Below are 17,233 nucleotides of genomic sequence, written 5' to 3' on the forward strand. Positions count from 1 at the left end.
TCTAGACCTACAGGGAAGGCTCAGGACTCTGTCCTGTAATGTTCTTGTGTTTCGTTAGGATTTAATTAACCCATAACCTCTTCTTGAGGAAGGGAGATATTTATACCCCTGAAAGGATTCAAAATGGAGCAACAATTCCTTCACGACTGGATTCGTAAAGAGCTTAACTTCCTTCTGTGACATTGGCTTATATGAACCAGTTCTTACAAATCAGCAAAGAAATGAACACATTTCATGCGTTCTGCTGAGGCTAGTGATGGGGTGGAAGATTGGGCTGCCAAAGGACCATGAGGGAAGCCAGAAATGTGGGCTCCATTATCTGCTGCAATTCCGACCTACAAAGTCTGGGGTCTTGGCAGGGAAGTCACGAAGTAGGACAGGAATGGGATTCCCAGTCCTCGAATCTGAAGGTGTCCCGGACTGAAGGGTCATAAGGACACATATGAGAAAATGAAGTGGTCAAGAGTGCGGTAGAACTTTGTCTCATCCCCTCCCCATCTCCCTCTATGACTAAGCGACTTCCTCCTCCTCACCATACCTCACTCTCTTCCCACTAACCTAAATGTGCTTCTCCTTTTCAAGTGATTCTCATGATTAAAGATGAAAGTGCACTCATTTAAAGAGGAGGTTTAACTCTAAAGGCTATGAATGATGACAGTCTAAAACCTTTTTGTGTGCAATCTAGGAAGAAATTGTAATTTTGCCAGTTCAGAAAAAGGGGAGATTATTGAGACTTCTTTCAGAAATATAGAAATAGATGAACAAATTTAAGTGAAATGGAATGCAAACCTTCCTCTCCACTTTGCAAGGGTGGAATTAAGGGTTGGGGACTATATTTAGGGAATATTTTACATATTGTCAGGCACATCTGATTTATATATGGTTAGTTGGCTGCATTTATTTCCCTTTTGTTTTTATTCTTTGTTATAATAAGGGACGGGTCTTTGGGTGGGAGGGGAGAGAATATATGGAAATCAAGATAAAGAAAGTATATCAATAAAAATATTTTTAAAACCAAATTAAATAAAGTGTTAACCTGACCTTACATTGTGTAACCTTTACTGAAACCTCTTTTTGAACAAAAAAATCTCTTTCCCCCACTCTCTCCCTACTGATGGTCCCCTGCTTCCTCCATCACTCTAGTCTCTCTCATATTCCAGTAGCTCTCAGCAATGACTCTCATGACCACATCATCTTTCCCTCTGATTCACTCTACATTGACAATAATTCTGTAAAGTTTTGACATTTTAATGGCTTTTTTAGAACTAACTATTGCCTTGTGACTGGCCTGACATTACTAAAATAAGCAGCAACATTTTAAAATTGATTCTGAAATGCTAATTTTGTAAAGGAGCAATGAGAATACCAATTCAACATCAACATTATGTTCTCCCCTCTCCAAATTTTGGGGTGGAAACTCATTTAGAACAATGAATGTTTGCTACTCCACTATTTATGGTTATTCCACTATTTTGGGCTGCTCAGTGGTACAGTGGATAGAGCACCGGGCCAGGAGTTAGGAAGACAGTTCAGCCCTTAGACATTTGCTGTGTGGCCAGGAACAAGTCACTTCATCTTGTTTGCCTCAGTTTCCTTTTCTGTAAAATGAGCTGGAGAAGGAAAAAGTGAACCATCCAGGATTGTTGCCAAGAAAATCCCAAATGGGGTCACAAAGAGTCAAACTCAACTGAATGACAAAATATATGGTAATCATAATGGACACTGGCAATTTTATATGAAAATCATAACTTTAGGTCATAGCTCTGGAGCTAGACAGGAACTAGAGGCCATAAAATCCAACTCTTTTCATTTTTAAAAATTTATTTAAAAAAATTTTAAATCAGTCTTCCATTTTTTTAACATCATCCTACTATTCTCTCCCTTTGCATCCCCAGAATCAACCCTATTAAATAAATGGTATTTTTTTAAAGAGGAAAAAATAATCAGTACAATTAATTAAGGCATTGAAAAAGTCTGAAAAATTTAGCCAATGTGTAACACCTGTGACACACACACAGAGACACACACCCTCTCCATGAAGAGAAAGGTTGGTAAGGGGTCTCCCCAACCCTTTAATTAATTGATTATATATTACTTACATTCTCATCCTCATGTTTTAAGAAATACATGTCTGTAAAGCCATAGCATGGAAGAACAGAAGAGCAATTGGTTTAAAGTTATAGGATCTGGGTTCAGATCCCAATTCTCCCATTTATTACCAGCATGAATATGGCCAAGTGATTTCATATCCTTATCTATAAAATGAGGAGTTGAATCAGATGATTTCTGAGGTTTCCAAATCTAATATCTTATGATCTTTACATAAATAGAATTCAATACAAAAATCTCTTTATGGCATGAAGTCCTTCTCTATACCATGGCTTGTAATTATACCACACTTACTCTGGGTTTTTATTTAATTTAATGTTCATTTAATGGCAATATGACCCAAGAGATAGAGGACCACATGGGTTTAAAACAACAACAATATCCCATTCTGTTTTTCCAGACTGATCATTCTCCCTCAAACCTTGCTTATTCTTCCAAATTCAGAATGAGCAGTTTTAGCCATGATGAGGGATTCACAGCCAAGCTCTGGTTATCTAGGGAGTCAGCTGCCACTTGTGCTCAGAGACCTTTGACTGTACATTTGTTCTGGCCTGACCTCAGTGGACCAAGAATTCTGAAACCTGGAGACAATCATCTACCAGAATGCCTGGTCTGTGCCAGCCTGCTGGCCCTCAGGGGGCCATTCTCCGAACTTTGAGCTCCAAGGGCTGCAGAAAGGAGTCATGACACAATCACAGGACCAGGAGCTACTGCAATAAAGGACATGCTGGACCAAAGTCTCATACCCAAGGAACATGCAACTTTGGAATAATTACGGGTTCATTTGATCTCCAATAAAACATTAAGTCTACATTTTAATTTTTCTAAAAAATGTTAAGATCGAAGAGGCAGAACTATCTCAAAAGTACATAGACATAGTAAAAGATGAGATTTTTAAAAACATTCTCTCAACCAGAAAGGTACATTCTTTTTTTTTTTTTAATGATAGCTGCCATTTATTCTTTTTTAAATGACAACCACCATTTATTCTTTTTTTTCCTGATAGCCACCATTTCTTCTTTTTTTTTTAAACCCTGTTTTCTGAATTGGTAACAACTCTAAGACAGAAGGGCAAAAGCACGACAAAGAGGACTAAATGACTTGCCCAAGATCACAAAGCTAGAAAGGATTTGAGACGAGATTTGAAGCCAGGTCCTCCCAACTCTGGGCATAGCACTATATCCACTGAGCCACCTCGCTGCCCTAGAAAACTAGATTCTATGCTAACTCATTCTCTTTCCACCTTTGACAATTGATTGTACAAAAAGGAATAAAATAGGAGGTCTGTTGGTAGTAGGGATATTTTGAAAACTTTATAAATAAAATACAACTAAATGAATGATTAAGATAAACTTTCTATTAATACAGAGAATGTAATTTTCATCCAGTGAATAAAAACATATCCTGGTGGTTTTTTTGGAGGGGAGGGGATGAGTTATTGGCCAGTTATTTCTTTTTTTTCTTTACTTCATTTATTTTTTTTTGCACTTGAAATTATTTATGTTTAATTTTGTAATATATTAAATTAAAATTAAATGTAATAAATTTATGAAATTATCTAATAATTTAATTTTGCACTAGTTACATGATTCTTATTGTTTCCCTCTCCTACTGGTTAGTTACTTCTAAAATATCACTATTTATGATTTCAGTTCAGCCTTTTCAACTCTCATATCCAGTTATTTTAATTGGGTAATAGCCTTGAAAGATACTGATTCTTCCACATAAAATGAGAAAATCAAATGCTAAGAATCATCTTCCATTGATATTTTAATAGCAACAATCCTAAAATAATATGAAGATGAATAGATAACAGATCAAGACAAAGAACAAAGACACCAACAAAAACGTAGGAAAATCAGCCTTTTTTGAAACTTACTCTAGAACAGTGATTGTGAATTTATGGCGTGGGTGCCAAAGATGGCACACAGAGCTCTCTCTGCCCCCTGCTCCCCCAGTTGGTTACTAGAAAGACAGAGACTCAGATGGAGCTGCTCCCCTCCCCCTCTCCACTGGGCCTGAGGACATTTTTTCACATCCCCACCCCTCCACCCAGCAGCCAATTGAGAGTATACAGGGGTTAGGTGAGAGGCACAGGCAGCAGAGCTGGAGGGGAGCAGAGCTCTTGGGCCACTTACCTCTTCCCTCTCTACACTCATTAAGGATATTCCTCACTTCATTCACTCCTCTGTCCAGTAGCCCAATGGGAGCACTACCCTCCCCTGTGTGGGGTAAGGGGTAGGGGGCTGGGTAGGATGTGCCCAGCACTTACAGGGGAGGGGCACATGACACCTGGTCTCTTGGGGGAGGGCATGACACTCAGTCTGGGGGTGGGGATGGGACCCAGCACTCTGTCTCTAACAGGTTCACCACCACTACTCTAGACTGATACCAAAAAGGAGGTTGCAAAACTTGAAACTCAGGTGTAGATGTGGGTATATCCCCCCCAACTTCCTTCTCTAAATGTCCAACCCTGCTTTTTCATTCTTGTTTCTCTGAACTCATGATTTCCCTGGTATGAGCAGGGGAACTCTGAGTATAGAAACTCCCTTTGCCAAGGTAGCCTTTCTGCTACTTATTGTCTTAAAAAGTTGCCTGAGGGCACTGAGGGATTACAAAACTTGTCCAGGGTCACACAAATAGTATGTATCCAAGGGAGAATTTGAACTTAAGTCTTCTTATAACAAATTTAATAATAACAAATAAAAACAACAAAGTTTGAGACATTTTAATTTATCACATTATAAGATTTTATGTATATTATAATACAAATTTAATAAAAACAAACACTTAAAATATTTAATGGGATTATTTATTATTTTATTGGATACTACCTGAATATTTATCTCCTAGGGAAGGACTTCTTCCTATACAAATCCTTACCCATTCTGCCATTTTGAATCTAAGAGTGACCTAGAGCCCTGAGAAATTAAAGACCTTGCCTAGAGCCACAGATCTTCCTGAGTCTACTGACTTCTATTCATTTCTCCCTCATGAACCACCACTGCCATTTTCTTAAGTGAGCTGCATTTTCAAATTAAGAACAAATGGCTGATCTTCAATATCATCATTTCATTAGCTAGGACTAAGTCTAATTAAACAAAAATCAAACTGGGAGCAGAGTTTGCTGTCCCAGAGGGTATTTCCCCGTCTGCCTGCCATTGGTCAGGGGTAGGAATGATGAGGATGTCACCTGTCTTGATTGCTTCCACCAGGTTGTCATTTCTTTCTCCTTCAAGTAGTTTCCGATAGTATCCTGGGTTCTGGTCCATCTGGGCCTGGGCTCCGCTTGTGGCCATCCAGACGAAAGCTCGGTGTTCATTGGGAACCCCTTTCCTGATGTAGCGTTTTACTGAAACAAGAAAAAATAATGTACTATATATATATATCTAAATTTTTGGAAAAAAGTTTTGGGAAAAAAAGTTTTGGAAGGAAAGGTCAATAGTTAAATAGAAATCCAGAGAAAATAGAACCTTGGACCAAATGGTAGTATAACTCAAATGTTTCTGGCGCTTGGCACACAAGTTTAAAGAAAATGAAAATTTGATACACTTTTGCCCAAAAATTGTATACAAAAAGTATATACTTTTAGACACAAAACATGCAGAATCAATAAGCAATACACATTTTATATCATGGTCAAATTATCTGAGTAATCAATAATTAATCAATGTGCACTACTGTATATTACATATATAATTATAAATAATGATACTAGACACCATTTAAAGAAAGCAAAAGCAGTCCTTATTCTTACATTCTAATGGGGAAGATAATTTTAATTATTTTTAATTTTTAAAATTAAAATCTTCTGTCTTAGAATCAATACTATGTATTGGTTCCAAGGCAGTAAGTTTTTGTTCTTTAGACACTATTTAGTCATTTTCAGTCCTGTTGGCTCTTTATGATCCCTTTTGGAGTTTTATTGGCAAAGATACTAGAGTGGCTTGCTGTTTGCTTCTCCAGATCATTTACAGATGAAAAAACGGAGACAAAGAGGGTGAAGTGACTCGCCCAGGGTCACACACCTAGGAAGTTTCTGAGGCTAGATTTGAATTCAGGTCTTCATGATTCCAGGCCTGACACTGTACCATATAGCTGCTTAACAATGTTCTAGGTCAGTTCAGTGTTATTACTTGTCTTGTTATTTATTTTTCAAAATTTTACTTAATTCTTTTTTAAACCCTTACCTTGCGCCTTAGAATCAATACTGTGTATTGGTTCCAAGACAGGAGAGTGGTAAGGGCTAGGAAATGGGGGTTAAGTGACTTGCCCAGGGTCACAAAGCTAGGGAGTGTCTGAGGCCAGATTTTAACCCAGGACTTCCCGTCTCTGGGTCTGGTTCTCGATCCACTGAGCCACCCAGCTGCCCCCACTTTTTTTTTTAATTTTTTTTTCATGGTTACATGATTCATGTTTTCTCCCTCCCTCCTCCCAGAGTTGACAAGTAATTCCACTGGGTTATACATTCATAGGTGTGTGTATATATATATATTTACATATATATAGTTACTTGAAGCCATTTCCATATTATTCAGTATTATTTGTCTCGTCATTATTTTTAATAAAAAGTCAAAAAACCACAAGACATCCATCAACTATCAAACACTTATTAGGCATCTACTCTTTGCCAGGTACTGTGCTAGATAGTGGAGATACAAATACAAGGGCAGCTGGGTAACTCAGTGGATAGAGATCCAGGCTTAGAGAAGGGAGGTCTTGGTTTTAACACTTCCCAGCTGTATGACCTTGGACAAGTCACTTAACCCCCATTGCCTAGCCCTTATTGCTCTTCTGTCTTAGAACTAATACACAGAACCGATTCTAAGCTAGAAGGTAATATATCTAAAAAAAATTTTTTTAGGATGTCATTTTAAATTTAAAAATAAACAAAAATATGAAATCAAACTTTGCCCCTGAGGGACTCGTAAGAAATATGGACAAAAAGAAGCATTTTTAAATGTGTAAAAGGTGATGGGGGAGAGGGGAAAGATACGAGGAGCTGGGGAAATCAGAAAAGGTTTCCTGTAGAAGTAGGCATTTGGACCAAGTCTAAAGGAAGCTGGGAGACAGGATCCAACCCTTGAGATGCCATAGCTCAAAGCAGGGGGCTCTTTGTTCTCTCCTCTGCCCCATACTATTTTCAGCCAGCCGTATCTGTCTCTTCAGCCTCAGCTCGAGGGTCACCGAGTCTATGCTGATAAGAGCCACCGCTCAGGGCTGTGCTGCGTCTCCTGGGCCTCAGCATTCTAACCCGCTGCATTCCCCCTGACTGTAGTATGCTGCTCTGCAGAGGTCTCTTAGTTTAAAAATATATATATTTACTTATTAATTTAGAATATTTTTCCATGGTTATGATTCATGTTCTTTCCCTCCCTTCCTCCTTTCCCCCTCCTGGAGCCAATGAGCAATTGCACTGGGTTTTACATGTGTCACTGATCAAGACCTATTTCCCTATTTTTAATATTTACAATAGAGTGATCTTTTAATGCCAAAACCCCAATCCTATCCCCATCAAACAACGTGATCGATCACATGTTTTTCTTCTGAATTTCTACTCCCACAGTTCTTCCTTTGGATGTGGATAGAATCTTTCTCTTAAGTTCCTCCTAATTGTCCTGCATTGTTGCTAGTAGAGAAGTCCATTACATTCGGTTGTGCCACAATGTATCCATCTCTGTGTACAATGTTCTCCTGGTTCTACTCCTTTCGCTTGCAGAGGTCTCTTGTCTTTGCCACTTCCATGAAAGGGAGGTTCCTGTTTTCTACCTTTTAATGCTTTCTGGAGCCCTCAGAGCAAAGCTGCCATGAGAGCAGCCATGGAACATGTTATTGAATTGATTTAAAGTAAAGCCATTGAAATGGAATCATATGTGCAGTTGGCAGCCTGGAGGTTGTGACTTTCCTTTCCTTTCCTTTCCAAACATTACCTGTTTAAAAACATTAACAAGTCTTACAATCAGTACTAAGTTTCAGTTGTAAGACAAAAGAGCAGTTTGGGTTAGGCAAAGGGGGTTAAGTGTCTTGCCCAAGGTCACCCAGCTAGGAAATGTCTGAGGCCACATTTGCACCAGGTCCTGTCTGCAGAACTGGCTCTCTATCCCCTGAGCCACCTGGCTGTACCAGTGAAGTGATTTTTTAAGGATAAATGGTTAATTAGTGACAAAGGCAAAATCTGAATGGAATTTCTGTCTCCAAATCCAGTCATTTTTCCTGGATACCACACTGCATCTGTTATGAACACACACTCAAACCACTAACAGACACATAAATATTTAAAGAAGGGAAGTCAAAGAAAAAGGAAATACAAGCATTCGCCACAGTCCCGTTTTCTAGAAATGAAGACACTGGTTTAAAAAAAATAAGAGGAAGGGATACTTTTGTCTCCTTCCACGGATAAAAATACAAAACTCATTGCAAAGCACTAAATAAACGGAGGCCAGACTGCTCTATAATTGGGGTTCTCTGTGGATCCAAAGCCCCCATTGTATGTGGAATCAAAAGTATGATTCTTTATAGTTTAGAGAGCTTAAAACCCTCCTCCACTGACCTAAACTAAAATGTAATTTCATTTATTTACCCATTTATTTATTAAATTAAATCATATATAAATCATATTATCTTATATATAATATAATTTATTTTATCATTTTATTTGTTAAACATATAAGTTATATATAAAATTTAAATTATTAATCCATTTATTTACTTAATTAAATAATATATAATGTAATTCTACTTATCAATATATTAAATTAAATAATATATAAATTATGTTTATGTTATATAATATGTCTAATAAATATATGCTTATTAAATTAAATACACATAAAATTTATTTATCAAAATAAATAAAAATACAATATAACATCTCTTCCATGCTCTGAGATAACAGTGGTGCTGAGAGGTACACCTTCCCACCTGAATATCATAATACTAACATAAGAACAAAAAATGGGGAGGAGAGAACATCAGCAAAAGCCAAGCAAGATTTCCAAAGAGTTTGAATTATATGTACTGTTCCACATATGTAGAAGAAATGGGACATGGTGCCTCCTCCTCTCTCTTCTTTGAAGCCAACATTGGTAATCAAAATCCTACATCCAGTTGCATTTTTTGCAAAAATTGCAATTATTTTGTTGTTGTTCTTTTCATTTAGAAGCAGTCAGATGGCTCAATGGAAAGAGCAATGGGCCTGGAGTCAGGAGGAACTGTATTCAAATTCAGCCTCTGACACTTAGTCGCCACTAAACCCATTTGTCTTAGTTTCCTACATGGATAACAATACTTAACTTGCAGGACTGTTGTGAGGAGTCAATGAGGTAATATTTATTTTTTAAAAACACTTAAAACCACTGCCTGGCACTCAGTAGATGCTGTATCTAAATGCTCTTTCTTTTCCCCACATTTACACTCTTTCCTGGGAACAAAAAAAGCATCTAAGTATCCAGTACCAGCAGAGAGGGGACCTTCCCACCAGACTTCAAGCCCCGATATGAGCCAGTGCTGTATGCTCAGTTCATAAAATATTCTGAAAAGAGATGGATTAACCTAAACTATTCCTATATCAGTATAGTAGCAGATTGTAATCTGGGGGAAAAAATTAAATTTCTAAAAAGAAAGGCTAAATTCCTTCTAATCCCTCAAGGAATGTTTCTGTCTGAATAAAATTGTTCTGCCCCTCCTGTTCCCCCCCCCCCCCAATTCTGAGAAGTTCTCTCTCTCCTGTATTCTATTCTCCATCCACCAAGTTACCAGCACGCTTGAGAGCACTGCTCCCCTCCAAGGTCCTCGGGTACTGCCCACGGCACCTCCAGCGCAGACTCTACTTCTCTCCCCATGGTCTCTCTCATACCCCTATTCATGGTTCCATTAAACAACCCAATGATACCTTTCCTTTCAACATTATAGTATAGTCAATAACGACCTACCTTTACCATACTTTCTCTTGTTTTGTTTTACTATTCTTACTATTCTAAATTTTTTTTTTACTCAAACATTTTACTCTTCTTAACCTGATAACCCCTTTGACTCAGCATCATCATCAGCTCCTTCTCTTCTAAGCCCATAGTCCCTATAAATAACTAACTAAATAATATTAAAATAAATAATAAAATAAATAAACCCCACAGTACCTGACAGAGACCATTCCGCCTCCCTTGACTTGTGTGCCCACCTCAGTTTCAGCTTTGCCTTAGACAAGGATATTTATTGGTCCTTTAGGGACTGAGTCCTTGGCTAGTGCTCTACAATCCCCTTTTTACAAAGGCAGAGGAAGACTTCAGATACAGAAGAGTACGTATGTCAGATTCCTTTGCTGTGTCAGTTGGGTTTGCTAAACTGATTTTTTTCTTCTTTCTTTTTTAATCTTTGTAAATAAGGAGATAGTCAGAAAAGGAAGGGAAAGTGAAAACCTGAGATATATTTTTTAAAGAAGAGAAGCTCTGGGATAATATAGGTATAACTCAGTGGAATTGCTTGTCAACTCCTGGAGGAGAGAAGGGAGGAAGACAACAAGAATCACGTAACCATGGAAAAAATTTTAAAAAGATGAGAAGCTCTGTGGGGTGTATGTAGTGGAGAAAGAGCTAGTCTCTGAGTCAGGAAAGTCTAGATTTTAACCCCATCTCTGACACACAGTGGCTGAGTGGCCCAAGGTAAACCACTTACTCCCTTAGTGTCTCAGGTGGCTTCCTCAAATTATGAGTGGCCAAGCAGCTACTGGTCTTATTGGTAGAGGGAGTTTCTTTACCAGGAGGTTCTTGGTAAAGATTGGTAAAGGAAAAAAGAAATAAAAATGAGATTTTAAAATCTTAAACATTTTAACTTCTTTTTAAAATGTATTATATCATTATATCAAATTATAAAATGATATATTAATATTAAGTTATAAAATATAATATGATATATAATAAAACTATAAAATAATAAAATAAGCTATTACAATTAATTTAACCTCAGCATTTAGCTTTTCATACATTATAGAGGAGGTATCTCTTCATGTCTCAAAAGCCAGCTCCTGTGCTGCCCATACCTTGCTTGCTGCTGTCCTAAAAAGGGTCACACATATTCATTCAAGTCTTCTGCCCATTCCGACATTTCCTCCCCACCCCACCCCACCCCACTTTGGCATTTCTATCCATCCCTCCCTTTCTAGTTTAAATGTTTCCATAATTCCTTTATTTAAAACAACAGCAACAAATAGAAAATATTTACTTGACCCTGTTCAACTCTCATCCACTTATTTTTATCTTCTATCAGGAATAAGCTTCTTCCTATTCCTGCTATATCTCATTACTTAAAACTTTCCCCAGTCCCCTGCAATGTGGCTTTCAGTCTCTTAAAACATTTCCCTCAAAAAGCCACTGATATCTTCCTTGTCAAAAGCGATTAATTTTTTTAACTCCTCATTCTTTATAACTATATTGTTTTCTTGAAATCTTTTCTTGGGCTTCCATAATTCAATACTTTGCGTCCTTCTCTTACTTCTTTGTTTTCCTTTCTCTGTCCTTCCTGGTCAGACTCCTCGGTGTGTCTACCTACACTGGAATGTCCTACCACTGAAAATGAAGGTAAATTGTTTTCTTCCTCACCAAATCCTTTATCCATTATGACAAAATGACAAAATGGGCTACTCTCTGACTGGTTCCCTAAATCATAGCTTTGTCATTATTTTTAATTTTTTCTCTCTCTTGTCTCCCTTCATTAGGACCTACTGCATCTCTCAGCTTTATATTCTCTTTCCCATTTCCACAGCATCTTTTCTAGGATTGGTCCTCCATACTTCACATCTGGATCATTACATGAGCCAGATGAGAAGTCTTTAGGCTTCTAATTCTTTCCCATTCCAATTGACTATAGGTACAGTTGCCAAAATGATCTTCCTTAAGGTACTATTTTTATTCAATACTTTTCTGCTCATGAGGTAGTAAAGGGCAGGGTCTAGAGAGACATCTCTGGAATTAGGAAGACCCAGATTCAAGGGGTTCCTTTGTTATAGAGACATGCTGTAGTTCTGAACTAAGTTCCGCACATTAATGAAATCATAGGCTCCTGTCGAAAGAAAAATAATTTACTCAAGCTAAATGGTAGAACAGATAGAATAAAGGTGAGGAAGATTCCAGTTGTGTGATTCTAGGTAAATTACCTAACCTCTGTTTCCCTCTGCTTCTTCATTCATAAAATAAGGATAATGATTTTTGCTGTGGTTCGATCATTTCCATCACCTATGACTCTGTAAACCCATTTGGGGTTTTCTTGGCAAAGATACTTAGAATCATTTTCTATTTCCTTCTCCAGCTTTATTTTACAGATGAGGAAACTGAGGCAAATAGGATTAAGTGATTTACCCAGTTACACAGCCAATAAGTATCTAAAAATGAATTTGAATTCGGGTCTTCCTAACTCTAGGCATGGAGTCCTATCCACTGTGCCATCTAGGTACTGGGATACTAATAGCACTTATATTCCAGGGTTGTTCTGAGGATCAAAAGAAGTAATAATTGCAAAATTCTTAGCAAAGTGCATAGCAACATGGTAATTGGTATAGAAAAGTTAGCTATTACCACCAAGAATCTGCAGAGGTTTCCCTTTATTGTCTATCTGTCAAATCCCAATTCTTCTAAGGCTAATATTCAAGGTTCTCCATCAATTAGCAACCCAGCATGCATTTGACCATAATCTCTAGTGCTTGTCCACCTGTTCTCTCCACCTAAACCATTTAGTTTGCCATTTGTCCAGGTCATGGATAATCAAAACAGATCTTTGTCTGAGAGTCTAATTTTTGTCTTGAGAGTCTGAGAGTCAATAAATTTCACATCTATCCATCCATTCATTCAAAAGAATACTATTTTTGTTTCTGGAAAGGGTGTGACACAATTGAATTCCCCGTGATTCCATCATCAATCCTGTGGCTCTTTTTTTTTTTTAACCTAGAGTCCATGAAGTTGTTTTTAAAAATATATGTTTTGACAGCTGTTTTTCAATAAAATTAGTTTCCTTTGTAACTTAATGTATTTCATTTTATGCATTTAAAAATATCTTTCTGGGGGCAAAGCCAAGATGGCAGAGTAGAAACACAACAGCTGAGCTCCCAAATTCCCCTCCAAACAACTTCAAAATAACACCTCAAATTGAATTAAATGGAAAAACCAACAAAAAATGAGTGAGATATTTTCTCAGACTAAGACAACTTGGAAATTAGAAGGATAGGTCTGTGACACCAGGGTTGGGACAGGCACACCACCTTGGCAGCACCAAAAATGTTCAAACCCCTAGAACTAGCTTTTAGAGCCAGTAGTGAAAAACTTCAGCTTCAGGCAGTGCTCCCCACACTCTGCCCTTTCTTATCTTAGGAACAGAGTCCAACTTTACCATAAAGTTATAAGTCAAGAAATAGACAAAAATGAGCAAACAACAGCAAAAAAAAAAAAGAAAGAACCTGACCATATAAAGCTACTAAGAATGATAAGGAAGATTAAGACATAAACTCAGAAGAAAATAATGATACCAAAATAGCTACAAGTAAAGCCTCAACAGGGGGAAGAAATATGAACTGTACATGACTAAAAAAATTCCTGGAAGATCTAAAAATTTGTTTTCAAAATCAAATTAGTATGGTGGAGGAAAAAATTGGAAAAGGAAATGAGAGGGGCAGCTAGTGGATAGAAAGCAGGCCTGGAGATGGGAGGTCCTGGGTTCAAAATTGGCCCTTCCTGCTGTTCTTCCTTAGAATCACAGTACTGGTTCTAAGATGGGAGTTGAGTTAAAAAAAAAAGAAATGTGAGAGATGCAAGAAGACTATGAAATGACAACTGACAAAAGAATCACAAAAAATACTAAGGGAAATGACACTTTAAAAAGCAGAACTAGTCAAATGGAAAAGCGGTATAAAAGCTCACTAAAGAAAGTAATTTCTTAAAAATTAGAATTGGACAAGTGAAAGCTAATGATTCTATCAGACCTCAAGAAACAATAAAACAAAGTCAAAAGAATAGAGGGGAGAAAGTCATAAGAAAATGTTAAATATCTCATTGGAAAAGCAACAGACTTGGAAAATTGACTGAAAAGGATAGGACCAGACCATGAAAAGTTTTAAAAGCCAAACAGAGGATTTTCTAATTGATACTGGAAACAATAAGGATTCCCTGGAGTTTATTGAATGAGGGCCAGGGGGCACAAGAATCCTGCATTTAAGGAAAATAACTTTGATAGCTGATTGATAGAATTGTCTAGAGTTAAAAGAGAATTGAGGCAAGGAGTCCAATGAACTATCTATAGTCCAAACATGAAAAGATGAAGATCTTACCAGATGAAGACCTTGTCTCCTGGCCCTCAGTCAGTAAACTCCAGGGAATCCTTATTGTTTCCAGTACCAATTATAAAACCTTCTATTTGGCTCTTAAAATCTTTCATGATCTGGTCCTATCCTTTTCAATCTATTTTCCAAGTTTGCTCCGTTTTTAACAAAATACAAAAGGAACAAAAAAAGGAAAGTTTTTGTTCTGTTTTTTATTTTGTTGTCTTTTGTTTTTCTAAATGGCAAATCTAAACCTCGTAGAATGTGAGGTACTACAGAACATTTCACACATATAAAAATAGGAGGATTGTTTTAAAATGGAACCAAATAATTTTAAAGTGAAATGATCCCCTAACCTCTCATACTCATTTTTTTCTTTTCTTAAAAAAAAAAGAAAGACCTTCTGTCTTAATTATATTGTTAGAAGAGAGGCACAGGCTAGACATTTAGGATTAAGTGACTTGCCCAAGATCACATAGCTAGAAAGTGTCTGAGGCCAAATTTTAACCCAGATCCTTCTGACTCCAGACCTGGTGCTGTATCCACTATGCTACCTCATTGTCCTGCTCAATTTCTTTTCTCCCCAAACTTGGACACAATAAAGAATTTTTTTAGTGTTCTTGAATAGTGTCTGAAATCTCTCCAGTCAAACTTGAAAGCTAACATGGGCTGGACTTTACAGGGAGACATTTCTTGAATGGTTTCAATCAGAAGTATCATACACTTGACTAAAAGTAAAACTGCCACTTCCAGACCCTTTTTCTTACCTCCACTCAGAAACCTCCCCAACTTTTGACAGCTCCTCCATTCAAATATATCCAAAAACAAATAATGGTGCCAGTTATCTAATAGTTCCCAGGATATTTTCTCTCTTTTCAGGAGGAGTTCATTGCCTGGTTCATAGTCTTTCACCCAATCAATTCCTATTCTTATATTTTAATATTTTGTTGTTCAGTCACGTATGACTCTTGGACTCTTGAGCCCATGGACTTCAGCTAGCCTCATGGTTTTTGTGGCAATGATACTGGAATGGTTTGCCATTTTCTTCTCCAATAGATCTGGCAGATCCTTTTGTCAGGCAATCAAAGGTTAAGTGACTTACTTAGTTGCCCAACTAGGAAGTGTCTGAGGCTGACTCTTAACTCAGGTCTTTCTGACTCCAGACCCAGCCCTCTATCCACTGAGTCTCCTATATTTCAAGGATATATACTTTAATATAACTTCTAGTTTCTCAGGGTCCTCAACTTTCATGACCTCATTCTACTTCATTCTACATAGGGACAATCACATTGTTGATTTCATTAACCATCATTCATTATTCAATATAACCCACAAGTATTGTACTTCTTGAATGAATATCAAATTTTCTTTTCTGGGCCACACACATTTTATCATTCCATCTCTAGTCCTCCTGAACTTAATTCTGTCTCTTCAGTCTTCCTCCTACGACCTACAAATCCACCATCATTCTGTACTCTCTTAGGCTTCCATTTCTACTCTGGCTTCCCTTTTCTCCCTTGTTAATCTTAACCCTATATGTAAACATTTATATCACATATCCCCTCTTAAATTCCTTTGTCCTATTGCCATTCATGCCCTATTAAATCCTAATCCTGGACTCCTTCCACTATGTACATTCTCTGATATTAGATATTAGAGGAAATCACGAAAAAATACTGACAAGTCTACAAATTTTGGTTATCTAATTTTAAATGGGCTCTCACCACCATAAGACAATCTTCTTTTCTTCCCTAATTAATTCATAATTATAATTATTTCAAAATTTCTTATTTGAAACCTCCTAGATACTCTCTATATCCAGCCTCTCAGCCAAGATCCTTGCCTCATTTTTATTGAGAAAGGAGAGGTTCATTTACCATGAACCTCCACAGCACCCACCTACCACTCTCTACATCTCAAATATAAATAGCCAGTGCCTTTCTCTTCTCCTTTGTTCCAATCTCTACTTAAGAAGGAGCATTTCGCTTCAGCAAAGTCAACCTTTATACTTCTTTCCTAGCTGTAATCTCCTCTCAGCCTCTTCCTATGTACTGGTTCATTCCCTGGTGCCTACAAAAACACTTAGGTATGTCCCATCCTAAAAATAATATAAGGGAGCAGCTGGGTGGCTCAGTGGATTGAGAGCCAGGCCTAGAGATGGGAGGTCCTAGGTTCAAATCTGACCTCAGATACTTCCTAGCTGTGGGACCCTGGGCAAGTCACTTGACCCCTATTGCCTACTAGCCCTTACCACTCTTCTGCCTTGGAACCAATACACAGTACTGATTCTAAGGCAGAAGGTAAGGGTTGAAAAAATAATAATATCAAATAATATTAAAAACCCATAATTAGACCCTACCATCCCCTATATCATTCTATATCTCGGCCAAATTTCCAGAAAAGTTTATATATATTTATTGTTTTCATCTCTTACCCCTCTATCCCATGCAACTTGGTTTCTGATCTCATCACTCAACTGAAACTACTCTTTCCAAAATGACCACTGATCTCTTAATTGCTAAATCTTAGCCTTTATTCTTCTCAAGTTTTCTGTATCATTTGACGCTGGACAACCCCAATTCTTCTACACTCCCTCTTCTCTCAGTTTCTGTGACACTGTTCTCACTTCTATTTCCATTTACCAGATCATAATCCATTTTCAGCCGCCTATTTTAAGTATACCATATGGCTGTCCTGGACTCTCTCCTTCTTTCTCATTACATTCTCTCTCTCTCAGTGACCTCTTCTGCTCTTGAGGATCTGGTTATCATCTATGTATGTAGCTCCCAGATCTATATATTCAGTTATACTTTTGCCTAGGCAGCT

At 37.5% G+C, this 17,233-nt stretch overlaps 1 protein-coding gene across 2 annotated transcripts in view; it reads right to left on the reverse strand.

Annotated features, from left to right (window-relative positions):
* Positions 1-17,233, reverse strand: part of GRTP1 (growth hormone regulated TBC protein 1) — a 66,989-nt gene that overhangs the window by 35,505 nt on the left and 14,251 nt on the right. For both annotated transcript variants that reach the window (XM_056807436.1, XM_007501247.3), the window contains exon 3: positions 5,303-5,461. In XM_056807436.1, coding sequence (XP_056663414.1) covers positions 5,303-5,408 — 106 coding nt within the window. In that variant the 5' untranslated portion in view covers positions 5,409-5,461. The remainder of the gene's footprint in view (positions 1-5,302; positions 5,462-17,233) is intronic.

The sequence above is a fragment of the Monodelphis domestica genome, chromosome 8, assembly GCF_027887165.1.
Source record: "Monodelphis domestica isolate mMonDom1 chromosome 8, mMonDom1.pri, whole genome shotgun sequence".
Taxonomy (NCBI): domain Eukaryota; kingdom Metazoa; phylum Chordata; class Mammalia; order Didelphimorphia; family Didelphidae; genus Monodelphis; species Monodelphis domestica.